Source organism: Plecotus auritus (genome assembly GCF_963455305.1).
Source record: "Plecotus auritus genome assembly, chromosome: 1".
NCBI lineage: Eukaryota > Metazoa > Chordata > Mammalia > Chiroptera > Vespertilionidae > Plecotus > Plecotus auritus.
The window spans coordinates 182,412,298-182,439,960 of NC_137770.1; the positions used below are offsets into that span (position 1 = coordinate 182,412,298).

General features: G+C 38.1%; 1 protein-coding gene across 1 annotated transcript; it reads right to left on the bottom strand.

Moving 5' to 3' along the window:
• Window positions 1-91: 91 nt before the first annotated feature.
• LOC308241817 (cytochrome c oxidase subunit 5A, mitochondrial-like) lies at window positions 92-27,663 on the bottom strand (the record flags this gene model as incomplete). The annotated part of the gene is made up of 2 exons (XM_080655472.1): window positions 92-523; window positions 27,631-27,663. 2 exons carry the CDS (start codon window positions 27,661-27,663, stop codon window positions 92-94), a joined length of 465 nt encoding a protein of 154 aa, XP_080511598.1.

Genomic DNA, 27,663 nt, shown 5'->3' on the forward strand with positions numbered 1-27,663 from the left:
AAACTTGTTCAAATAAGGTAATATGTTATCATCGGTATTTTCAGGTGATAGTTTACACTCAAGTAGTATTATCAGTAAATCCTGGGGAAGCCTATCGATGGGGTTTATACTTTGTCAAGGCCACTTCCTCTGGGGTGGAGATTCCCAGTTCATTTAAAGTTGGTCTAAGTTCCTGGATGACATAAGGGTAGATTTCCTTATGCGGTCCTGCTTTGTCCTTAACAACCACTGGGATGCGAACAGCATTAGCAAAATCTTTTAACCGTCTGCATGCTCGCAAAGCAGCATCAATGACCATGGGCTCTGGAACCAGATCATAGCCAACAAGCGTGTTCATCCCTTTACGCAATTCCCAGGCATCAATATCTGGCTTGTTGAAGTATGTCACCCAGCAAGCATCAAATTCCTCATCTGTCTCATGTGACCCATGGGAGTAGCAGCGAACTGACTGGATACCCGTAGCGGGGCCGGGAGCCTGTGAGGTGCAGGAGGCCTCGAGAGCTGGCTCGGTAGGCTGCGGCCGCTGCCACAGTGGCAGAAAGTGGCACCCAGAATAACGGCGATGGTGGTGCGCAGGCTCAGAAATCTTCCTTTTTTACAGCTGCATAGTATTCCGTGGTGTAAATGTACCACAGCTTTTTTATCCATGCATTTACTGATGGGCACTTGGGCTGTTTCCAGATCTTAGCTATTGCAGACCACTTTCTTAAACTGAACACCACACAAAACAACTTAGAAGAAAAATTACAGCTGTATCCTTAGCACACACATACATGTACATGAGTGTTTTTTAATATTGCTATAAAGTTTTTATCTAGCTATTACATGGGACCTGCAAATGAAAAACAACTTAGTTATATAGGTTATGAAGTAAACAAATTGCACCAGAAGGAAAATGATGAATTGAAAAGATATGCTCCTCAGAGAAGGTAAAGTTTAGGATGTTGCTTTTTTGGTGTGTTTGTATATATAGGGGGGCAGAGGCTGGAGGAAGAAAGAGGGGTAGAGAATATGAATGAATTATAAAGGAATCATATCTTTAAAAATTGTGACTGAAAGCAAATAAGAGCACACTGAAGATTTTGTGCTTGATATTGAACACACATTTTCTATAACTTTTACATGGAGAACTGAAATACTAAAGTAATCAACTAGTAACAATAAACATTTATGTAATTTGGATTTCTTTATGTAATTAGCAAGGCTTCATAAAAGTCTACCCTAACTTGTGTAGATATTCTTCCCTCCAAATAATTGGGGAGTCATTCAAATAATTCAGCAGTTAAGTGGGAGGGATACTTTTTACTTTTAATAATTACCTTTTTTTTAGACTAGATCTCATAATATTCAACTATCAGTTAATCAGTTATATGTGTTTACAATTTTATGAAGTTGTTCAGACAGGTAAATATAAGGTAAAAAACTCACAAATCTAGGGTGAGGCCAACCAACTGTACAGAATGTTGCTGTTTATTATCATAGAAGCAGGATGTTTTTTCTTTCTACTTTTTCTAATATTAAGGTGATTAAAGCAATTCCACTGACTGACCCTAGTTGTTTTAACGTGGACTTTATACAGTCAAGCAAACCCTTCACTTTGAACTACTTCTGTTATTAAGGGAGGTGGTGATCTAAATGTTTCAAAATATAAGGAAGACTTTCATTTAACTTTAAAAACACAAAAATGAGAGTAATCAGAACTAAGCGGCTTCCAATTCATACTAAATATTATTGTATTCAAGAAATAAAAATGTTAGGAAACCATAAAAATATTGATTTATATTCCTGAGGAATTCCAACTTTGGCGTTTTTTATTGGGATTTATCTAGTCTTCATGTTTCAAATAGCAATTTTTAAGAGGCCATAAAGTAAAGGAAATAACTGGTCTTTTATCTAATGTAGACTTCAAACGGCTAACCATGAAAAACAAGTTCCATGTCAAGACTTACTTATCAATAGGAGGAACCGATTATCTTAAAATTGCTGTATAAGGAACTAAATCACAGGTTGTTGAAACTGGAGGTGTTATTTCAATGTGAGATTATATACTTAATTACTTTCATGAATGCACACCTCCCACATTTAAGATTTCTAACTTGAAAAATTAACTACAAAAACTCATATGCGATCAAACCTACAATTAAAAACTGCAAAGTAAGTGGGAATTAATTGAGACATGCTTAAGAAAAAAAAAATGAGTGTAATATTTCCATTTGGGACTAAGAGCAAAATCAAAGTAGAGAAAAGTAGATTCAATGGTTTAGAGGAAGGACATAGTGAATTAAAAAAAAAAAACTTTTCCCATGAAAATGAACTGCTATAAATTGACAGCTAAAAACCCTAAATTATTTCCACATTTTAGTGGTTTTAAACAGGTCACAACAAGTCAGTACTAAAATTGGGTTACTGGAGAATTTATTATGTGACTAAATCGAGATATGAGTATCCATTGTTGAGCTCCTAAGTATTTAAGTTGATCCCTTGAAAATTAAAGTTCAAAGTCACTTTTCATGTGAACATCTAAGACCATTAATCTCAAGCAGTAAGTTATAACAGGAGGTATTGTAAATAATGTCTTCATGTATTATGGAAATAATAATGAAAAGTTTTCTCATTTTCCTTAAGAGAAAATCCAAGGATCTCAAAAAAGAACCTTTTTTTTTTTTTTTTTATGGAATCACACAGATGAAGTATTATATTAGGGTTTTCTAGAGAAATAGAATTAATAGTGTGTGTGTGTGTGTGTGTGTGTGTGTGTGGACTTATTATATGAACTTGATTTACATGATTTTGGAAGCTGATTAAGTCCTAATATCTACAGGGTGAGTCCATAGCTAGAGACCCAGGGTGTTGGTGGTGTCGTTCTAGTCCAGAGGTGAGCAGGCTGGAGAAGCAGGAAGATCTGCTGTCCCAGTCACACTGGAGGAATCCTTTCTTACTTGGAAGAGGATCAGCTATTTTTTTTTTTTTTTTCCCTATTTGAACCTTTGATTGGATGAAGCCCATTCAGATTAGGAAGGGTAATCTGCTTTACTCAGTCCACCTATTTAAATGGTGAACTTATCCAAAAATATTCTCACAGAAACACTCAGAATATTGTTTGACCACATATCTGGGTACTCTGTTGACACATAACATTAAGCATCATAAGAATAATGAATGGAGTTTTTGGTCACATTTTCTCCAGTCAAGTGTCCCTGCATTGACATGGCAGTGCAGTGGGGCAGTTATAACATGAGCTAAGTGTGAAAATGTCTGTGTTAGAATCCTGTCTCCCTAACTTATTCCCCAGGTGACCCTGAACAAGCTATGGCTACGTTTTGATTCTTGAGTAGTAAATTAGCAATAATAACAGTGCCTACCTCATACTGTTGTTATTGTTATGAAGAAAAAAAAGAATAAATGAGATATTACATGTAAAGCACCTAGAAAAATAACCAGCTCATAGCAAGAACCCCCCAGTAATGCACTACATTACATAAAATTCTTGGAAATAAAATTATTTTTTAAAAACAATTGTTTCACATATTTTTCTTTTACACCTGACTTTTTAAGTTTCATATAATAGTCCACAATTTTTCACACGCTCCAACCATTTTTTCCTGCCAAGTGTTCAGTAGTGCATATAGTAAAACCCCTCTAAACAGGTTGACACATTTATAACACAAATATATCTTATAGGTACATTGATCAAGTAGCTTTACGTGGCTGTTATTGGCCATCAAGAGAATACAAAGAAAAGTAAGAAGAGTTAGACGTTCTTCTTTCTCAAAAATGTTTGGTTCAATTGAGGAAGTAAATTAATATACAGGACTTGAAACAAGAATTAGAAACAATTCAAGACAGTGAAGTACAGTACAGTAGGGACACAAATTCCTGACCTTTCCTGCTACTCTCCAGAGCTGAGGATTTGTTAAACTGGATGTTGGGTTTTGCTTTTGTTGAATGAGGAGAATGGGCAAAGTAAACCAAAAGCTTAAAAACAAAAACTACAAAGCCAGACCAGCTAGTAGATCAACATAATAAAGAGGAGGGAGAGAGAGAAGAAAGGAGGTGGGGAAACAAAATTTTTGAATGAAACATCCAGGGTGAGTGGGTGGTAGTAAAACAAAGGTCTAGAGAAGCTACAAAAGTGTAGGGTATTCCAATGGGTGGGCTGGCCCTATTCTTTTACAAGTCATCCTCTCTTTTCTGTTTTATGGCTCACCCCTTGCTTCATCTTATTCTGATTTTGCTGAATCCTGTTGATGCCTCTCTCTACTTGTATTTGTCCCCTCGTTTCATTGAGCAGACTCCTGAGTGGACTCCCTCCGTGCTCAGTGCAGTCACTAATCTGTGTTATGGAGTGAATTTTTGGGGTGACCTCAGGAATGACCTTCCTCATAGGGCTCCTCAACTGGGGCCAGCAGGCTGGGCAGGAAGCTAAGTGCCAGACTTTTACCTTCCAAGCCCTGGCCCCAGGTGTGTTGGGTGTCAGAGAGTAAGAACAAAGGTTAATGTTAACTACTTAATATTGTACAGTAATGACACCTTACATTTATTGTTACTGTGGCATAGTTACAATTGTTTTCTTATATATTACGATAAGACATATAGCAATTTAGGATGATTCCAGGTGAGAGAAGCCGAAGGGCAAAAGATTATGATAGTCAGTTCGTGAATTACTAAGGCTTGTGAAAGGAGCTGGTCTGCATGGAAATTGGTGCACGTCAGAGAGATGCCTACAAAGAGAACCAGCAAGCTCTGGTAGCCACAATGGTAACAGAACTAGGGGCAGTCAAGTGGCTTTGAGGTTTTATAACAGGTAATGGCTGGACGGTTTTATAACAGGGCAAATGTGATGGGGACTAAAGCTGATGCAGTAAAGTTGGTGCTCCCCATGGCGGAATTGCGATTATGTTGGAGGTAGAGAACAAGACAAGCAGATTTATTTGAATATCTTTCTAAACATTGGCTGATACCACGGGATGAGGACTGCTCTCTCCATTGAGGGAAAGTGAAAACAATGATACGGCATCGATGCAATGCCTCTAGGGAGACAGCCAAACTATTCCTGACTTTTTAAAAAATATATGATGGTTTCTAAAAATTTCCCAAAGGGAAGACAGTAAATTCTAAGCTGACCTTTTGCAGGTACTGTCACTTAAAGATGTTTCTGGACTTCTTGGAGGAGGACAGTTTGTTTATGTAAGGGAAATGACTATGGATCCTCACCTACTGGGTGAGTGAATGTTTATTTTTTATTCAGATTGCAGGAATAAATTGCCTAAGAATGTCTCTTACAAAGTACAATAAGCTAGGTCAAGGGAGAATTAATATCACGAACTAGGAAAAGCCAGAAGTTCTGCCAAACCAGGACTGACTTTCCTGACATGCTGACATTGATTCCGTGCATTAGAGGACTGAGGAACGTGTATGCTAATTAACGTAAAATCTTTAAGAGTTTAAATATTGCACTCAGGTTCCAGGGCTGTGCGACAGCAGCAATGTTATAATGAAATGCCATTTGCTGGGTTTGACTGGAAGTTACTTCTTTGCATGATCAAAGTAATTCATTTTAAAATCTATCTATTTGAAAAGACTTCAGAGTGACATTTATGACATGCTCCTGTGTGAAAGGCTCTCTGTTGGGTACTTTGGCTGAGGGGTATGGGTTTTTTTTAATGCCATTCTTCTGCAGTGTAAACAGGAAAGGCTTGGAGTGGGTGGATTAGTCAGAGGATGGGACATGGCAAGCGTTTGGGGAGGGAGACTTGTTATGAAAGTCCAAGTGAGAGAAATAACATTTCTTGGCTCCGTTCCCAGTATTGTTTGCTGGACACAATTTGCGTGTGAACTGAGCTGCGTTCACACCCGACAATTCCGTTTTTTCTAATCAACTGGTGGTGCGTTTAAGTTTCTATGTGGCCGTGCTTTGGAAATTAAAACTTCAAAGGGCTGTCTTAGCCTTTGGTATGCTTGCCTAAAGAGCAGAAACCCCACTGAAGAGCCTCGCTCTTTTCCCTCCTGTCATCTGTACAAAATGAATAGGTTTTGCCAAGAGCAAACGGGCAACGTTTCCTTATTCTGCCTTGAAGACTAACATAGTTCACTCTAAGGGACCCAGTGTGTCCCAGAATAATTGGCAGCGAGTTGTGAAATGGTCTTCTTCTACTGAGTACATGTAACTTGAGTAGTGTTTCCAAATCCTAAGGCCAATTTTCCATGTGCCGGAACCTCAATCTCACTAAGTTAGGCTACAGAAAAAATGGGGAAAATAAATTACATCCAGCTGTGATCATGCTACATGCCTCTCCATAACCCTAGGGATGTCTAGGAGGCTCAGAGGTTCAGAGAACATGTGAAAATCAGTGCAAACTCCTTCTTGTTTACATTGAAATTCCCAGTAAGAATTTGACACGGCAACAACTGGGAGAAAAACAGGAAAAGCAGACTTTTGTGGACACTTAACCTCTTTGGTCGCTTTCAGTGGCAGAGTATCAGAAGACATGACATGGGTCGTTTGTTGGAAGACTTTTGGAAAAGATGTTTTTACATTTAAATTTAATGTATTCTTTAAAATTGCTAGCTAAGATTAGCTCTATTGTAGCATGGCAAAGAACTGTGAGTGTGGAGGCCTAAAGGCAATTGGAATATAAGCAGAACTTGGAAGTTTAATAGATTAAATATTCTATTAGCGAGGACAAGAATGTACACCTTAGGACATGGGGAGAATATTGTCTGTGTCTAAAGAAAACACAAATGAGGTAGCTTTCAAAAACCAAAAAGGCTGGAAAGATGGCTCAAGCTAGTCCCTGATCCTGCTTCTGAGCTCTGGCCCTCTTCCTCTTCCTGCTCCTTGCTTTTTCCTGAACTTAGGTATAAATGAAGGGCTGAAGTCACTCCTCTAAATTTATCAGAAGAGGGAGTTAAAGAAGCTTTTCTTTTCTTTTTTAAATATATTTTTATTGATTTCAGAAAGGAAGGGAGAGAGAGATAGAAACATCAATGATGAGAGAGAATCATTGATCAGCTGCCTCCTGCATGTCCCACATTGGGGATCGAACCTGCAACCTGGGCATGTGCACTTGGCTAGAATTGAACCCAGGACCATTCAGTCTGCAGGCTGATGCTCTACACTGAGCCAAATTGGCTAGGGCAGTGGTCAGCAAACTGCGGCTCTGTTGACTAAAGAGTTTGCTGACCACTGGGATAGGGGCTTAATCACAAGGAACAACAACAGCCTGTAATTATTGGAATCAAGAGTCTAAAGCTTTTCAATTTTTAAGTTTATAATCAGCTAAGTCATTGTCCAATTAATTGTTTTTTCATGTATGCAAATATTTGTCTTTCTTAATAAGTTAGGAGTCACTATGATCAGACTATCATTAAATGTGTTGACTAAAGTCATGGCTTCTTTTTAGTTCCTTCTCAAATTAATGTAGGAGAACTCTATCTGAGAGAGGTTGCAAAGCCTCCTCCTTATCTTCAGGCATGCTATTGAATTAGGCTGCCATGACCAAGTACCATATTTCTTTTTTTTTTCCTTGTTAATCCTCACCTGAGGATAATTTTTCATTGATTTTTAGAGATAGTAGAAGGGAGGGGGAGAGACACAGAGAAAGAAACATCAATGTAAAAGAGACACATCGATTGGTTGCCTTCCACACGAACCTGGACCAGGGCCGGGGATTGACCCTGCAACCGAGGTACCTGCCCTTGACCTGAATCGAACCCAGGACCCTTCAGTCCGCAGGACGACAAACCGGCTAGAGCCCAAGTACCATATTTTTTATATGGACTTGAGGAGAGCACTCTTCAAAGACCTGTGCTTGGTGGTATTGTGCCATCTCAGTACTGGCTGTTCTCAAGGGAAAAAATTGTGAAACTTCACAAACCTGAGTTAGGATTAGACATCACAGATGCCAAGTCATAGTTCATGGCTGACACTCAGGAGAGCCTATATCAGGATGAAGGATAGCTTATTGAGATGGATTACCAGTGTCAGGAGGTGAAGTTCTCTCTCTCAACCCACGTCACCTATTTAAATGTTCTTTTCCTTAATAAGAAATTGGCAGTGAACATTTGAAATGCAGAAGAGAATATTTCCAGAATAAGGTGAAAATATTCCACACTTTGGAACAGAAAAGAAATAAAATACTTAAAACAATGATGAATAAAAACAAAGTTTGGGGTGAAGTAAATCATAGACTATGGAAATGGGAAACAATAGAAAAAATACCAAACACAACACAAAGTATTTCTACAAACAAATATTGCTATAATTCAGTTCTTATTTTTGCCTTTTGAGTATTAATTAAATTAGAAGTATTTCTAATGATGGTTAATATATACTTTTACTGGCAATTTAAGTTTTTGGCTAAATTTAATAGAACTATTTATGGACATTTTCCTTCGCCTGCCTGTAAAAATACATCACTGGGGTATTTTTAACAGCAAAGCCTGGATGAGATAGTCTACTTTCTTGACCTGTCAGACACTTGTGGCTGCTCTGTGTCTAATTAGCCTCATTTGTAAGCCCTTGCTTCTGGGTTTTTTCCTTCAAAATTGGCATCATTTTTTTTTTAAATGAAGTAGCATGTATATTAAAATATACTACACATAGCTAAAATGTCACTTTACATAATTTCATGTCTCTGCAGGCATTTTGGTTACTTCTAGAAATAATTTTCAGATCCAGGTGATCCTGGAAAAGGATCTACTTTCTCTTTCATACAAACCAGGGCTGCTATGTTCTTTCGCTCCAAGCTTCTGCATGTTTAACTGGAGAGCAAAGAAAAGAAATATAACCATACCATTTTCATAAAATGACCAATAGTAGAGGAGGTATTTGGAGAGGTTATAAAATACTGTTCTCTACTTCTGAGCAGGCATCTACTCACATCATACAGATCAGGAACGACAAACATGTTCCATTGCACGTGCTGATCAATTCTCATGGATCAATTGCTAGCGGCTGCATAGAGAATCACATTGACAAGGCTTCAGAGGTTTGGTGAATGACTCCACAAGAAAGAGTGTTTGATTTTGAAATCTTCAAGCATTTTTTTTCAATGTTAATGAATTTAGGGAAGTTACAGTTATATTTGGCGAAAAGAAATGTTCTAGTGGGTAAGCTGCACAGAGGTGCGTATCTGCACCCCCTAAATAGTATTCATTTGGATAAATAAACAGATTTTTAAAAAGTAAAAGGTCGCTAAGACATTTGGAAGATGTTACATCATCACTCATAGTTTAGTGGTAATTAATTAAGTAATCTAACTCCTGGGTGAGATCAGTGAAGCGCTGGGAATGAAGCGATGCTTGATTATGGGAGAAGATGAATAGTGATTCGTGGGCAGGAGACACTAGAAGGCTTCCTAAAATGTAAAATTCTTTTGAGAGATTTGGACACTCTAGGTTGCCAATGTGTTATCTAGGTCACTGACGAAAATATCAAACAGAACCAGGCCTTGATCTGACACCTGGTAAACATTATTTATGACTTGAGTCTGACATCAAACCATTTGTAACTGTTCTATTTTCATTTCCTGAGCGCACTTCTGTGTTTCCAGATCGGGAGTGTAGTAGTGCTCTCAGCACTTAGCTGATAGATTTGCCTGAATATATAGTACTCTGAATTAGCATAGGAATCTTCTTTCAATGACTCTCTGTACTTTTATCTATACTGCTGACACAGTGGAAATTGTATGAGACAAAGATGAAGAGACTTGTATTTTAGTTTTAGCTGACCCTAGTGAATGGTGTCATTTTGTACAACTTGCTTCATCTCAATGGACCTCAGAAGATGAAGGTTAGCCCAGATCAGCATTTCACAACCAGTGGCCCTCAAATTCCAGAGAGGCCTGTTCACTGCTAAGGGCCCGCAAATGCAACCCAGAATTGTCTGACTGTGTGCCACCATTACAGGTGAAATATTGTGGAGTTATAATGTTCCAAAGAGGACTGTTGAAAAAGGAGAGAAACTCTGGCATAGGTTATGGGTGAGCTTCTATGTCTGTTATCTTTTGACTCAGAGACCCCTCATTGACATTTGACAAAAGTAAGTATATTTGACAAGAGCAAGAATAATCACTCTAGCCGGTGCTCAGTGGTTAGAGCATCGACCCTCAGACTAACAGATCCCGGGTTCAATTCTGGTCAAGGGCATGTATCTTCATTGCAGATTCCCCGGCTCTGGCCGGGGTGTGTGCAGGAGGCAACCAACCAATGTGTCTCTCTCACATTGATGTTTCTCTCTATCTCTCCCTCTCCCCCCACTTTCTCTAAAAATCAATGGAAAAATATCTTTGGGTGAGGATTAACAAAACAAACAAACAATAAAAGAATAATCACTTCTATTTTACAGTAACATAACCTTGAGGCCTAGAAAAGTATAGTCAATTAATTTCCTTCATATTATAGAATGGCTTCTTAATGATATCTTTAGAGTAAGTCTGTTTTCTTCAGTTTAGTACGATATGTATTTTTATTATATTTGGTACCTTTCCCTGATAATAGTTAAACTACCATGGATGTGTAATTATGTATTTGACTTAATTAAAATGTTGTTCTTTGGTTGACAAATTCCAATGAGAAGCAGGAGCAAACTGTACAATAAGTTTACTTTTGTAAAACATGCGATTTGACTTATCCCAGAACTGAGCGGCGGAGTTTCACTGTCAGCTAACATGAGCTGTGGCATCCTGGCTCTCTGCAGAGCTACCTGAGCCAGATACTCTTTTAATAGTGCCAGGAGATATTTCATCCATGATGTCAAAACTCGCAGAACATTTGAGCTAAGAATGCATGTTATGTACTCAGCAGGCACCAAAGAAAGTTGCTCAGGTCAAACAGACAAACTGTATTTGGAATTGACGTCTTTGAGAGATCAAGCTTCCGTTGTTATTTTTAAAACTTTAACCTTGGTAAAAATCACAGGTAGAGCCCTAACTGGTTTGGCTCAGTGGATAGAGAGTCAGCCTGCAGACTGAAGGGTCCTGGGTTCGATTCCGTTGCAGGCTTGATCCCCAGTGGGGGACGTGCAGGAGGCAGCCAATCAACGATTCTCTCTTATCATTGATGTTTCTATCTCTCTTTCCCTCTCTTCTCTCTAGAATCAATAAAGATATAGTTTTAAAAAAAGTAAAATATATATATTTGTATTTTTAAAAAATCACAGGTAGAACACATATGGGGAACTAAATACACACTGATGTCAGGTGTGTTTCTTGATGAATGACAGGAACTGTGGCATTTCTTAGTGGGATGCAGAAAGAGTTGGTGAAGTTTAAAAAAATATCTAACCAGAAAATATGATGTTTCCATCTTAAAAGTGGAGGTTGAGTGATATAACACATAATTTCAATGATTCTCTTCTTTCAGATCCAAGACCATATGTTGTATGTAAGGGGTATATTATGGGTTTATTTTAAGGGGTTCATGAACTTATTTAGGCAAAGAGCCTTAACTGTTGACTAACTGAATAATATACTTTGTATATTTATACTGATATCTTTTAAACATACATTATTGTGGCTAATACAATATTAATTCATTAAAACATGTCAGTGAAGTTATGGTATCTTTTCACAGTATCTTTATGTTATACATACATATATATGTATTTTAATATACTGGTCTTAAAAGTTCAAGAGTTATCACATGGGGGGTGACCTATGAAATTGTGTTTGTAAAGGGCCCCCACTTTGAAAGGTTGGGAACCAGTATCTAAATGGGTTTCAGGTAGTGACAGCCTGGTGGAGAGCTATTTTTGGCAAAGGGGCTCTCTTACAGCTGCCTGTGTGCTGTGATAAAAGACAAAATGTGCCTTGAGAAGAAGCAATATTAATTACCTTTCAAAAGGTCAGACCAGATTTTAGTTGTAAGAATAGTGTTTGGTATGAAAAATGATTTTTCTACCAAATTCAAGGTGTCACCTTATTTTTGAGTTACGAGACCAAAATAACAATAAAAACAACATATTCTAGATGTTTTATTTGATCTTACACCTCTAAATTACTAGGATTTCAAAGTTTATGAAACTACATAACAGATATTGCTGTGAGAGGAAGAAAATTATCAATTATTAGCTGGAAGAAATATTAAACAGCTATATGAATTATTCTTAAGTGAAACTTTAGTTATGCAAGTGAGGGGACTACCGCCCTCTAGTGGTGCCCTCTCTCTCACCTCAAGCACCTCAGCCCTTTCCCCTGGAAGTTTCCTCTTATTCAGAGTACAATCATTTAAAAAAAACAAAACAAAACAACAACAACAATAAAAGCTTGCCAACATAATCCTTCATAAAAAATAATTTTTATTTTACAATTACAACTGATGCACAATATCTTAGTTTCAGGTGTACATTCAGCATAGTGGTTAGACATTTATATACTTACAAGGTCTAGCTCAATCCATGTTGCACAAATGGCAAGATTTCATTCTTTTTTATGGCTGAGTAATATTCCATTATGAGTGTGGGGCCTGTCTGTTCTGTGTCTCTGACCCTCCTACCAGACTCAATGCTTCCTCTGTATATCCTTAGTTATAGGAGTCCTGTTCTGCTAGTCTTCAGGTGGTTCTCACTGATGGTTGTTCTATAATTTAGTTGTAATTTTTATGTAGTGTTAGGAGCAGGCGAGCACAGCATTTACCTACTTCACCATCTTGACTGGAAGTCTCCCAATATAATTTTCATATTCTAAAAGGTTTCATCTCCCTTGCTGAAAGGCACACACTCATACATATTTTTATATAATAGTGGGATTTGTTGCTATCGTAGATTTTGACATTTAACAAAAAATATTTGTTGAATATCTGTTATGAAACCACCTATATGCAACTATTCATAAAATAAGTACAAGATCATTCTTTTTTTTAAATATATTTTTATGGATTTCAGAGAGGAAAGGGAGAGGGAGAGATAGAAACATCAATGATGAGAGAGAATCATTGATCCACTGCCTCTTGCACGCCCCCTACTGGGGATGGACCCCGAAACCCAGGCATGTGCCCTTGACCAGAATTGAACCCAGAACCCTTCAGTTGCAGGCCAATGCTCTATCCACTGGGCAAAACCAGCTAAGGCAGTGGTTGGCAAACTTATTAGTCAACAGAGCCAAATTCCAACAGTACAACGATTGAAATTTCTTTTGAGAGCTAAATTTTTTAAACTTAAACTTCTTCTAATGCCACTTCTTCAAAATAGACTTGCCCAGACCATGGTATTTTGTGGAAGAGCCACACTCAAGGGGCCAAAGAGCCGCATGTGGCTCGTGAGCCGCGGTTTGCCGACCACTGAGCTAGGGCTACAAGATCATTCTTACTCCTGAAGAAACTTTTTTCTGATTCTTCTTTAAAATTTTATTTTATTGTTTAAAGTATTACAAATAGTAGTACATATGTCTCCTTTTTTTCCCCATTGACCTTCCCCCGGCCTCCCCTACCCCCGGGTACATGCCCTCCCCTCCTCCCCCCAGTGTCTTGCATCCATTGGTTATGCTTATATGCATGCATACAAGTCCTTCAGTTGATCTCTCAAACTGCCACCACCACCACCACCAACCTTCCTCAGCCTTCCCACTGTAATTTGACAGTCTGTTCTATGCTTCTCTGCCTCTGTATCTATCTTTTTGTTTATCAGGTTATAATGTTCTTTATTATCCATAAATGTGTGAGATCATGTGGTATTTTTCTTTCACTGACTGGCTTATTTCACTTAGCATAATGCTCTCCAGTTCCATCCATGCTGCTGCAAAGGGTAAGAATTCCTTCTTTTTTATAGCAGCATAGTATTCCATTGTGTAGATGTACCATAGTTTTCTAATCCACTCATCTGCTGATGGGCATTTAGGCTGTTTCAAAATCTTCGCTATTGTAAATTGTGCTGCTATGAACATAGGGGTGCATATATCTTTTCTGATTGGTGTTTCTGTTTTCTTGGGATCTATTCCTAGAAGTGGTATTTTTGGGTCAAATGGCAGTTCCATTTTTAAATTTTTGAGGAAACGCCATACTGTTTTCCACAGTGGCTGCACCAGTCTGCATTCCCACCAGCAGTGAAGGAGGGTTTTTTTTCTCCGCATCCTCTCCAGCACTTGTCCTTTGTTGATTTGTTGATGATAGCCATTCTGACAGGTGTGAGATGGTACCGCATTGTTGTTTTGATTTGCATCTCTCGGATGATTAGTGACTTTGAACATGTTTTCATATGTCTCTTGGCTTTCTGAAAAGTGTCTTTCAAAAAGTGTCTATTTAGGTCCTTTGCCCATTTTTTGATTGGATTGTTTATCTTCCTTTTGTTAAGTTGTATGAGTTCCCTGTAAATGTTGGAGATTAAACCCTTATTGGAGATAACATTGGCAAATATGTTCTCCCATGCAGTGGGCTTTCTTGTTGTTTTTTTTTTTTTAATATATTTTATTGATATTTTACAGAGAGGAAGGAAGAGGGATAGAGAGCTAGAAACATCGATGAGAGAGAAACATCGATCAGCTGCCTCCTGCACACCTCCCACCAGGGATGTGCCCACAACCAATGTACATGCCCTTGACCGGAATCGAACCCGGGACCCTTGAGTCCGCAGGCTGACGCTCTATCCACTGAGCCAAACCGGTTTCGGCCTTTCTTGTTGTTTTGTTGATGGTTTCCTTTGCTGTGCAAAAGCTTTTTATTTTGATGTAGTCCCATTTGTTTATTTTCTCCCTAGTCTCTCTTGCCCTAGGATATGTGTCTGTAAAGATATTGCTATGATATATGTCTGCAATTTTGCTGCCTATGGAGTCTTGTAGGATTTTTATGGTTTCCCAATCTTATTTTAAGTCCTTTAGCCATTTTGAGTTTGTTTTTGTGTATGGTGTAAGTTGGTGATCTAGTTTCTTTTTTTTTTTGCATGTATCTGACCAAATTTCCCAGCACCATTTATTAAAGACACTGTTTTGACTCCATTGTATGCTCTTTCTTCCTTTGTCAAATATTAATTGAGTATAATGTCTTGGGTCAATTTCTGGGTTCTCTATTCTGTTCCATTGGTCTATATGTCTGTTCTTGTGCCAGTACCAGGTAGTTTTGAGAACTGTGGCTTGGTAATATAACTTATATCTGGTATTGTGATCCCTCCAACTTTGTTCTTCTTTCTCAGGATAGCTGTGGCTATTTGGGGTCTTTTTTTATTCCAGATGAATTTTTGGAGAGTTTGTTCTAGATCTTTGAAATATGCCATTGGTATTTTAACAGGTATTGCATTGAATCTATAGATTGCTTTAGGTAGTATGGACATTTTAATGATGTTGATTCTACCAATCCATGAATATGGTATGTTCTTCCATTTGCTTAAGTCTTCCTCTATCTCTTTTTTCAATGTCCTGTAGTTTTCTGAGTACAGGTCTTTTCCGTCCTTAATTAAGTTTAGCTTCACAGACAAGAAAAAGCTAAAGGAGTTCATCACCACCAAACCAGGATTACATGAAATGCTGAAGGGTATTCCTTAAGAAGAGAAAGAAGAAGAAAAAGGTAAAGATAAAAATTATGAACAACAAAATGACATAAAATACATACCTACCAACAAGTGAATCTGAAAATCAAGTGAATAAAAAATCTGAAGAATAGAATGGACTGGTGAATATAATAGAATCAGGGACATAGAAAGGGAGTGGACTGACAATTCTCAGGTATGAGGGGTGCAGGAAGAGATTGGACAAAAATCTTACACCTATGGATGAAGACAGTGGCGGGGGGTAAGGGCATGGGGTAGGGTGGGGTGGGGAATCAGGTGGAGGGGAGCTATGGGGGGAAAAAAAGAGGAACACCTGTAATAATCTGAACAATAAAGATTTATTAAAAAAATAATAAAAATAAAAAGTTTAGGTATCTTAATTTTTTTGGTGCAATGATAAATTGGATTTTTTTTTTCATTTCTCTTTCTGTGAGTTCATTATTGGCATATAAAAAGGCCATATATTTCTGGGTGTTAATTCTGGGAGGTATCCGAGTTCTTCCTGGTTAAAGGTAAGGCTAGGCCTCCGATCACAGCCACTTTCCCCTTCAAGATGGCACGGTCTCTGCAGCAGAGCAGGCCACTCCAGGAGAGATTTTAGCAGCAGTAGAGGCTGCCCTGTCAGGGGAGCCCTGTCCAGCAGTTCCCAACAGTCCCTTGGAATATAGCTGTCCCTCACTCACAAATACAGACATGCCCCGCACGTCCACACACTCTCCTTTAGCTCTCTCACTCACATACTATCTTGCAGCCTGCCTTTCTGTTGGCAGCCATCTTCTAAAACCTCTGAAGAAACTTTTAATACAGAAGAGGATATGTACTAAGATGAAATTTATAGTAAAATTTTTTTACCATAAAGAACATGTGATAATGTTTTATTTATTAGAAAAATAATTCTTTGATCTTATGTGCTTGACTCATTGGTCATTGCAATGAGATGATTTTCAGTGTTTAGCAAATTTATTGAAAAGAAGATTATAATGCTAGAAGAGTTACAATGTTAAATAAAATTGGAATAGGTGTATGATTGGGGATGATGAAGTAGGCGAAGGAATATATCCTTGTCTTAGCTGTATCTTGTTTTATTCCTGACCTTAAACTGTCAAACTGTCATATTTACTTGTTTCCTGTCTTGGTAGAAGATGAAAGGCTGGTAGCCATTCCTGATAGTTTCCTTTCCCAGGCCATTAAGAAAACATTAAAGGCCACATTGTCATTGTAATGCCATATTTAGCACATTGTCTTGCACATGAGTGTCTAGAAAATGTCTGGCTTCCCAGTGAAATTATAACTCATGACTTCAGATTCCTTGCTCTCTAGGGATAAAGTTGTATGGTAGGAACTAGACTAGAAGATTTGGAATTGTTTCTATAATCATGTTCAGTAAATTCTTACCATGCAAATAAAAGAATATAATTTGTATTAAATCATGCATGTTAATGTGGGCCCACACATTAATTTTTCATCTCATGGCATACATAAACTAATTTCTAAAACTCTGTAGCTGATCTGACCAAAAAAAAAAAAAAAAAAAAAATAGGCATGATTTTGATTCATTCACATTGGACGGCTATTGTGGTGTGAGTTGTCTTTTTTTACATTCTAAGGGAAAAGAGGTCAGTGTCCCTGACTAAATAGTCAGAGACTGAATGTTTTAAAAATTCTTGTAGCACACCAGTATGCCTGGTGTGGCACACCAGTCCAGTTGAAAATTGCTGGATTATAGGACCATGTAATGGCAGTCAAATAATACTTTAAAAAGGCACTTTTACAGATTTAAAAATAACCTTAAATATTTTTAAAAGTTTGCCCATGTCTATGAGTTTCCTTTGAATTTTGAATAGGCATAATTTAAAAATATTTTTGGAGCATAATTTGTAAAAACATTTGAAAGAAAATTGTTCAGAAGATAGCCTGACTTTGAATAACCTCATGGAAAATTTAGTTGATTTTACAGGATAAATATGAACTGATCATGTGATATCACAGGAAAAATATGTAATGTAGACATCAACTGCATTAATATAAGTATAATGTTGAAATCATACTGCACTCTGTCCCAGTCAGGCATGTATGACGTATTGCATTCTAGTGTGGGTATCAGAATTTAATGATATCAACAAATTAAAATTCCACCATTTCCTATATAAAATATATCTCAAATTTGTACCTCTCTTTCTTTTCATTTATTGTCTCCTAGATTTGTCCCAGACTCTGTATTCTCAATGTTAGTACTTTATTTTGGATTATTCTAATAAACATTTATCTTGTTTTTACTGCTCACCCCTGACCTCAACTATTTTAATGCTGTTACTAAATATTTCTATTTAAAGTATTGTTGATGTCATGGAGATACAACAATTCTGAATATGGCTGACCTTTTGCGCTCCCATTTATAATTTATGCTGATTTTACCCTTTAATATTATATTCTACTATTTCTGATGGGCCATCTACTCAATTTAAGTTGTTTCTTCACTATCCAACATATATGTCATGTTCTTTGTCAGTTCCATGCCTTTTCTTGAGTTATATATCTCATTTACCCACTCCTAACCCTCTGTTTGTAACCAGATGCATTGAATTCCTATCCATTCTTTGAGAGCCATTACATGCCATTCTTTCCTTGAAGGTATTCTTAAACTCTTCTAGCACAATAATTTTATATCATAAAGCATATTTTAACTATTCTTTAGCACCTGATTTTTTAGTAAGGTGTAGTTAGAAAATGATACTTATTTTATGGTATTGCACATGGATCTCATTCTAGGAAAATTTTACACTGTTGGGATAGATTGTTACAGTGATGACCCCAATTTATCTATGCCTCCTTTGTATGCCTTGGATAGACTCTCATATAATGAATCTGGACTAGGCCATTTGACATAATTTAGCCAAAGAGATAATGAGTAAATGCAATGCAAAAGAGACTTGAAAAATGTTGTGCACTAGGGCTTGCGCTCTTTTGCGGATCTTGGGAACCCTGAGACCAACCATGTGAAAGAGCTTAGGCTATCCTGATGGAGACATGTGGCCCAGTCAACCCTCTTCCCTAGTGCAGGGTCATTACCAACCAACAGCCAATGCTAAGTGCCAGACACATGAGCGTGGCTATCCTAGAACTACTATTCCCCAGACAACCCAACCAACATAGTGCAGTTGTATCACTGAGCCTAGGCAAGACCAACAGAACTGGCCAACAGCTGGCATTGCCAACCCATGGAGTTGCTAGCTAAAAGAAAATAAAAGATTGTGGTTAATAGTATTGTAATACTGGCATATGGTGCCAGGTGGGTATTTGAAATATCAGGAAGACCACTTTGTAAAGTATATGATTGTCTAACCACTATGCTGTACACCTGAAACTAATACAAAATAATATTGAATGTAAACTGTAATTGAAAAATAAAAAATTAAGAAAAGATTGTTGTTTTAAGTCACTACATTTAAGAGTGGCTTGTTTTGAAAAACCAAGATGGCGGCATAGGTAATCACCTATACTTGCTGCCTCTCACACCCACATCAAAACCACACTAGCCCTGACCGGTTTGGCTCAGTGGACAGAGCGTCGGCCTGCGGACTGAAGGGTCCCAGGTTCGATTCCGGTCAAGGGCATGTACCTTGGTTGCGGCCACATCCCCAGTAGGATGTGTGCAGGAGGCAGCTGATCGATGTGTCTCTCTCATCGATGTTTCTAACTCTCTATCCCTCTCCCTTCCTCTCTGTAAAAAATCAATAAAATATATTTAAAAAAAAAAACAAAAACAAAAACAAAAAAAAAAAACACAACTAAACATCAGAACAACTACCACCCAGAAATGCGGGAAAGCTATCTCAGTGGAAGTTCCACAACTAGAGAGGTGAAGAAAGCACATTGAGACTGGTAAGAGGTGCGGAGGGGCGGAAAGTGCTGGCACCTGGGTGTGCTGCTCTTTAAACTGGGAGATACAAGCTCCCGCTTGCTCTGAACTCCAGTTCTGGGCAAGATTCTGGGAGACCCAGACAAATATGGGGAGAAACTAGACTGTCTGGCATTGGGACAGGAACGCGAGGGTGTCTCTCTTTCAGACAGAGGTGGATGGCAGCGGTCACTGTTCCTGCGCAGGGACCTCTCTGGTGCAGAACTGACTGGCAGCCATTGCTGTTTGCTCCGCCCTGGTGATTCCCAGAGACCCCACCCCACCCAATTTACAACCGCACCCAAGCTGTGCGCAGAGGCTTTTGCATATGAATGGCCTGTTCTTTAGCCTAAAACAAATTGCATCTGGGTCAGAGAGCCCCAGAGATTCCAAAAGAAGGCCCACTGCCTGGCAGCAGCAGCAGCGGCCTTGCTTCACAGCTGGGCCTCGTCTGGACACTTCCAAACCCCAAACAAAGAGGAGGAATCTGCAGATCTCTCTGTAGCTCCTGCTGGGCAGCCCCAGACAGTGGCTGACCTTGCACCTCCTTGGAGATCCAAGAGCCAGTGTACCCAGTGGTCAGAGTGAGACCATACTGGATTACAACTCTTCACATCCATAACAGACACACTCAAAGGGCAGACTCAGCAAGCACCAAAGCCCCACTGAAGCAAGTCCTGCTCCATAAGGGTGTCTCCTGTGCAACAGATCTTCCAGTGTAGACACAGCTGGTCATCACAGCCAACTGGCCTGGTGATCAATTCCTCCCAGTGATACCAACAGCAATCAAGGGTTAACTATAATAAGACTGTGCAAACAGCCCACAAAGGGGTGCATCAAGAGTGTCCACCTCAGGTGACTGGGGAGGCTGAGCCACTTGGCCCTATAGGACACCAACCACACAAGGCCACTCTATCAATTCGGGGAGACTTAACAGCTACCCAGTACATAGAAACAAACACAGGGAAGCAGCCAAAATGCAGAGACAAAGAAACAAGTCACAAATGAAAGAAATGGATGAAAGCAAAATACTGAATATAGAGTTCAAAACCACAGTTATAAGGTTACTCAAGAATCTTCTAGAAACCGCTGATAAATTTAGTGAGACCCTTGAGGATATGAAAAAGGACCAACTAGAAATTACACATACACTGACTGAAATAAAGAATAATATATAGAGATCCAACAGCAGACTAGAGGATCCCAAGAATCAAGTCAAAGATTTGAAATTCAAAGAAGCAAAAAACACCCAACCAGAAAAGCAAAAAGAAAAAGAAATCCAAAAATATAAAGATAGTGTAAGGAGCCTCTGGGACAACTTCAAGCGTACCAACATCAGAATTATGGGGGTGTCAGAAGAAGAGAGAGAGCAAGATATTGAAAACATATTTGAAGAAATAATGACAGAAAACTTCCCCTACCTGGTGAAAGAAATAGACTTATAAGTCCATGAAGCACAGAGAACCCCAAACAAGAGGAATCCAAAGAGGACCACACCAAGACACATCATAATTAAAATGCCAAGGGCAAAAGACAAAGAGAGAATCTTAAAAGCAGCAAGAGAAAAACAGTTAGTTACCTACAAGGGAGTACCCATATGACTGTCAACTGATTTCTCAACAGAAACTATGCAGGCCAGAAGGGAGTGGCAAGAAATATACAAAGTGATGAACAGCAAGAACCTACAACCAAGATTACTCTACCCAGCAAAGCTATCATTCAGAATTGAAGGTCAGATAAAGAGCTTCACAGACAAGAAAAAGCTAAAGGAGTTCATCACCACCAAACCAGGATTATATGAAATGCTGAAGGGTATTCTCTAAGAAGAGGAAGAAAAAGGTAAAGATAAAAATTATGAACAACAAAGTGACAACAAATACATATCTATCAACAAGTGAACCTAAATATCAAGTGAATAAAAAATTTGAAAAACAGAATAAACTGGTGAGTAGAATAGAATCAGGGGCATAGAAAGGGAGTGGATTGACAATTCTCAGGGGGAAGGGGGTGTGTGGGTGCAGGAAGAGACTGGACAAAAATCTTACACCTATGGACAAGGACAATGGGGGTGGTAAGGGTATGGGGTGGGGTGGGAACTGGGTGGAGGGGAGCTATGGGGGAAAAAAGAGGAACAGCTGTAATAATCTGAACAATAAAGATTTATTTTTAAAAAAGTGGCTTGTTTTGTAGCAAAAGCTAATGGATATAATGGCTTTATTAGCCAGTTTTTAGTTAGGTATTACATCTGTTTAAGCATCTGCACTATGAGTTACTTGAGAGCAAGAACCATAAAATCTTTTGTAAAATATTCAGGATTTTAGACAGCATAGATGCTAACTGACATTGCACTGAAAATTTGATTAAAAATTTCCTCTAATAATTTTAATATGATTTTATTGGTACCATAAGTATTAAATTACTGACCTTTCCACACAATGACATCACTTGCATTTTCTAATTTTAGGTAGAATAAAATAATTTTAAAATATAGAATTCATGATAAGTATAATCTTGGATTGGACTTTAGATTTTTTTTTATTTAAAGTACCAATTTTATTTTATTCTTAATGCATTTATTTATTTTTCAAAGAAAAACACTATTTTTTCCTAAGGATGTTAGATTTTTTTTTAATTTCTATAAAGAATGACACTGAGACAATTGGCAAGATCTAAATGTGGACTGAATATTAGAAAACAACAATTTATCAATGTAAAATTTCCTAAATTTTATAATTATATTGTGTTATTATATAGGAGAATAATTCAACAAAAATACTAGTACTAAATTTACTACTAATAAGTACATATATACATATATGTAGTAATACAATTACGACTAATAAGTGTATAGCGAGAAGGAATGGGGGAAGAGATAGACAGAGAACAGGTATGGCAAAATGATAAGAATCTGGTGACTCTTAGGTGAACAGAAATAGGGGACTCATTTTACTATCCCTGTACTTTTTTAATATATTTGAAATTTTTGTTCAAAATAGAAAGTAAGATGAAAAGAGGTAAGAGCCACTACTCACCAATTAAACATTTTAATTTATAAAAGATGTAGGTCACTTGTTTAAAATGGAAGGTCCGTTGGACACTAAGAATGAGCTTCCAGTTACTCTATCAACTCTGCTGTCATCATTCATTTTCTTCAGGAATTTGTTCTTTAGTCCATGATGAAAGACTGGGGGAGGGAAAATGGGAAGTGTTCAATGAATGTGGTAGACTGAGGGGCCAGAAAAAATGCTTGGGAATCTTCAGGCTTGCCAGTTCTTCTAATATATACAAAATTTACAAGAACAAATTACTTCAAATTTTTTTCCTAAAAATAGTGTAGCGCTGACCTCTTATCCCACCCTAAGAGCCTCACTGTAGTGGAGAGTTGTTTACTTTGCAATTAGTAACTGATGAAAGAGGAGAGTGGTTGCACTGCTATTTTTTCCTTTGGGTGAGAGATCCAGAATTGAAACCTAAATCGTTCAGTGATCTTCTATATGTTCAGAGTACTTTATTCTGCAGACTGAGCTATGGGATCCTCAGGAATTTAGCACAGTGACCCTAGTTAAAATTTCTCTGATATTCCCTGACTTTTTTTTTTTTTTAAGTATGTTTTTATTGATTTCAGAGAGGGAGAGAGAGAAAGAAACATCGATGATGAGAGAGAATCCCTGACTTTACCACTGTAATGTGTACGAATAAGCAAAACCAGCAATTTCTGTAAAAACTCTGGATTGCTACAGAAAAATGTGAGATATTTATTATTTCAGAAAAATTTTTCATAGCATGCAATTTAATCATTGGTTACAAGATGTTAAAGACCCAATTTCTTTAAAATGCACAACTAAAACAAGCAAAACAGTCTGAAAAACTCCAAATGCTTAGTTCCAAATACTGTAAGAGGATGAATACTCTAGGCAGTTTTGGTATCAACTTCAACATCTTGTTTCAAAGTATTGAGTTTGGTAAGAAGTGCAGCTTTACAAGGTGAATTAATTTTATACATATGATAGGTTGGACTTAGTTAAAATCGTGGCTCTCTTCCTAGATATTCTTAAATGAAAGCATTGAATTCAAGATAGAGATGTAAAGCTTTGCTAATAAAATTATTGGTTAAATAAAGTTCAAAGATAACATTCTGGTTGAAATAGAATTTTCTTTAAATGTATGCTATGCTTTCCATTGCTGATGGAAAACTTGGCCACAGAGAAGATAAAATCTTTCTGTGCCTTCTCTATCCAGTGCGCTAAGTGCAAAGGCAAACAGCTCTAAAAGTGCTGTTAACTCTTACTCGCCATCAGTTAACAAAATCATGATCAGAGCACATTTGCATGAGAACTCTCTTACCAAAAACAAGTGCAAAGCATGTAGCTCTAGTAAATATAACATAGAGTTATTATACAAAGTACACAAAGAGTAATGCTCTCTTAAAAAACAAGTAAAAGTTTCTGAATTAGATTTAAAAAATATTTATACTGTAATTTAAACTTGGGTGGAGGAAGGAAATGTTTCTCTTGAAATTCTCAAAAATCTGATTTTTTGTGCGTTTCTGTGATTTTTTTTTTCTTGTATAAATGAGATAACTGAGTCATAATGATTCTTATTTTAAAATACGTTTTACCCTTTCTGACTGAGCCCAGATGCCTTACAATTAACTGTCCCTGGTTCAGCTCCATTCCTTAGCACTCCAGACTGTCACTGGTTGGAAGTGATGAAGTATGTCTTGGTTTCTTCCTATTTATAGAACAGAGGTGATGACCAAAAACGACAGATGGGGCTTATACTAATTAGATTTTAAGTGAAAGTCTTAAACTTCAAGCTTGCATTAGCATCCCCTTCTCCTTTGCTCATCAATTTCTATTAATCAATCATCTATAAAAATAAAAGCATAATATACTAATTAGACCAGGCGTTCCTCCAGACCAAGCTGGGGCCGTGAGGGAAGCCTGGATCCCGGGTGCTTCCTGGTGGCTGGAGGGAAGCCCAGGTCCCAGGTGCCAGAGGGAAGCCAGTGCCAGCAGCGAGGGGGGTGGGGCGGGGAAGGAAGGCCTACTCTTGCATGAATTTTGTGCATCGGGCCTCTAGTATATATATACTTAGGAACTGGAAAAGGCAAATTATCTTCTTTACCTACTAAATAAGAACTTCTAAATAATTATAAACCTCTAAATAAATGAAGCTTAGTATATCCTTGTATCTATTAGGGAGATTTTTTTTTCCCTATGCAGCCTGAAACATTATGTTTTAATATTTTATATTTACTTAAGAAGAAATTTAAAAAACCTATAAAATTTAATAGGTTAAATTTTATAAAGGTCAAGATTAAGTACAAGGTGCTATAAAAGTATGTAGAAGAGCCACACAACTCAAACTTTGGAACAAGGAAACTTCCCAGAGAAAGTAATATCTGAGCTAAGAACCGACAGACAGTAGGAATAAGGAACTGAAAACCAGAAGTGAGGGGGTGGGCGGCGGGGAAGGAGCAAGGAAAGGATGGAGAAGTATTTTAGTGAGAGGTACCAGCATGAGCAAGACCCCAAAGATTAGAGACAGCGTGATGTGAGCCAGGTGGAGTGAGAAGAGATGAGCTTGCCGATGTCAAATACCGAAGGCAACTCCTATCCTTGTTAGAATTTGGAGCTTTATGCTGAAGGCAATGAGGAACCATTATAGATTTTTATAAGTAGGGGCAGACAAAATTGAAATCACTCTGTCTGCATTTGGAAATGGATCAGAGCAATGAAATGTTGTTAGAAATACAGTTGACCCTTGAACAACACAGGGTTAAGGGTGCCAACCGCTCCACTCCCACAGCGGAAAATTCACATATAACTTTTGACTCCCTGAAAACTTAACTGTACCTGCAAGGAGTGGGTTCCAGGACCCACACGGGTACCAAACTCCACAGATGCTGAAGTCTTGTCTATAAAATGGTGTGGAACAATGCATACAACTGTTCCTCCGCATCGTGGGTTCCCAACCGCAGATCAAAACTACTGTTTTCCATCTGCGGTTGGTTGAATTGGGAAGATGTGAAACCTGGATGTATGGAGGGTTGGCTGTATATTTATAGGAGAGAAAAAAATCCACCTACCAATGCAGTTCAAGCCCCTATTGTTCAAGGGTCAGCTGTATAGTTAAGAAGCTATTGCCCTACTGGTTTGCCTCAGTGAATAGAGTGTCAGCCTGTGGACTGAAGGGTCCCAGGTTCAATTCCGGTCAAGGGCACATGCCCAGGTTGCAGGCTCCATCCCCAGTAGCGGGCGTGCAGGAAGCAGCTGATCAATGATTCTCTCTCATCATTGATGTTTCCATGTCTCTCTCCCTCTCGATTCCTCTCTGAAATCAATAAAAAACTATTTTTTTTTTAAATAAAGAAGCTGTTGCGATGATCCAAACAAGAATGATGAAGATTTAAATCAAGGGATGAAGAGAAGTTGAGAGATATGAAAGAGATTTAAGAAGTGGTTTGGATCCAAAGAGAGAGAGAGAGAAAGAGAGAGATTAAAAGCTGATGTCTACAATTCTAACCAGGGCAACTGGTGGATGGTAGACATACTAATAGTTATATATGTGGATATGGAGAGAATTCAGGTTCCAGATAAAGATTTGAGAGTCATCAGCATATACTGTAATTAAAATCCTGAGCATGCATGAAACTATCTGGGGTGTATGTAAGTGACTAGAAGAATAGGCCTGAAACATGAAGGAAACCAACATTCAAAGAATGAATTAAGCAAGATAAACTTGCAAAACAAACTGAGGTGGAATGTCCAAAGAAATATAGACTTGGAAGCATAGACTTGGTTGGAAAGTCTGTAAGGAGGAATCTCTGAAAGGTTGGAGGCCTCTGGGGGACCTTGCCAAAGGCAGCAGCTCCTGCCTTGACTTTTTTAAACAAAGTCTGAGCCCCCAGATATTTACTTAGACACGTCCTTACTTAAAGGACACTACAGATGCATATGCTTTCTCAAAGATGCTTACCCTGCTGATAGTATCTAATAGTTAATTTTAGTTCAAGCTGTTGTTACAATAAAAGCCTAAGGAGACAGGCAATTGAGGCCGTTTGCTCCTATAGCTAAACAGTCCCTTAGCTTCTCTATCATAGAAACGTGTGTCAGAGTAATCCATTCATCAGTCGCTCAGGGTCTGATGGTCGGTTTCCAGCATCACTTAACCACTCCCCTTTGTTCATCAAAAACTTTGGCATCAGACTCACAGTCTTTGCTCTGCTCCAATTCCTGGCATCATTGCAGGTGGCTTCAATACTCAGTGTCCTTTCAACACTTTGGCCTCTCATTTTCTTACCCTCCTCATCTCCATGACCGTTTCTACTCCACCTTAGCTACTTCTTGCCACAGGCACACTCCGGATCTTTTAATCATCAAAATAATGATTTTCCAAATTAATGGCTTAGCATTGAGCGTTCTCACCACCATCACTCATCTTTCTGGATTGCTTCTTCAATGACTCCCACCTTAACAATTCTTTGACCTCTTTGGACCCTCCAATGGAGGACCAGTCTCCATGTCTATATCTTCTTTCCCTTTATGTTTAACTTTCCTTCTATTCAGTTTCTTTTCCATGGTCTATAATTTTAAGAACAATTTTGTCAATGCCATAAACTCTCTTTTTTTTCTTATCTCTTCTATCTGGCAAAAACCCCTCCAGTGTGATCCCAATTCTTCACTTTTTCTATGTCCTTACCTGGACAATAGAGCAATTAGGGCCAAAAAGTCATCAGACAGGGCATATCAATACCACCAAAAATTTATGATTGCCAACTTCGATTGGGCTCTCAGGGTGGCCCTGAAATCCTAGTGTGTTTCCTAGGCAACTTGCTTTCTTATTTGCTTAACTATTTTATATTTCTCTAGTCACCTGAATTCCTTAGACTAGCGATTGTCAACCTTTTTCATGACATGGCACACACAAACTAATTACCAAAATTTTTCAGCAGAGCAAAAAACATATTTTTTACCCATTTGACAAAAAAAAATAGGTATAATTTTGATTCATTCACAATAGATGGCTATTGTTGTGTTGTCTGTTGTCATATTTTTATTTGACAATGAAAGGGAAAACAGGTTAGTGCCCCTGACTAAATAGTCAGGTATTGCTTTTTAAAAAAACTTCTTGTGGCACACCAGTTGAAAATCACTGCCTTAGATGATTATTCCATATTCTCTCTCAGCCAGATAAAATCAAAACAATCAATTCCCCATTTTCTTCAACTCCCACCTACTCTCCCTATCCTTACCTGATGCATCTGAGGAGGGTTCTCTTCTCTCAT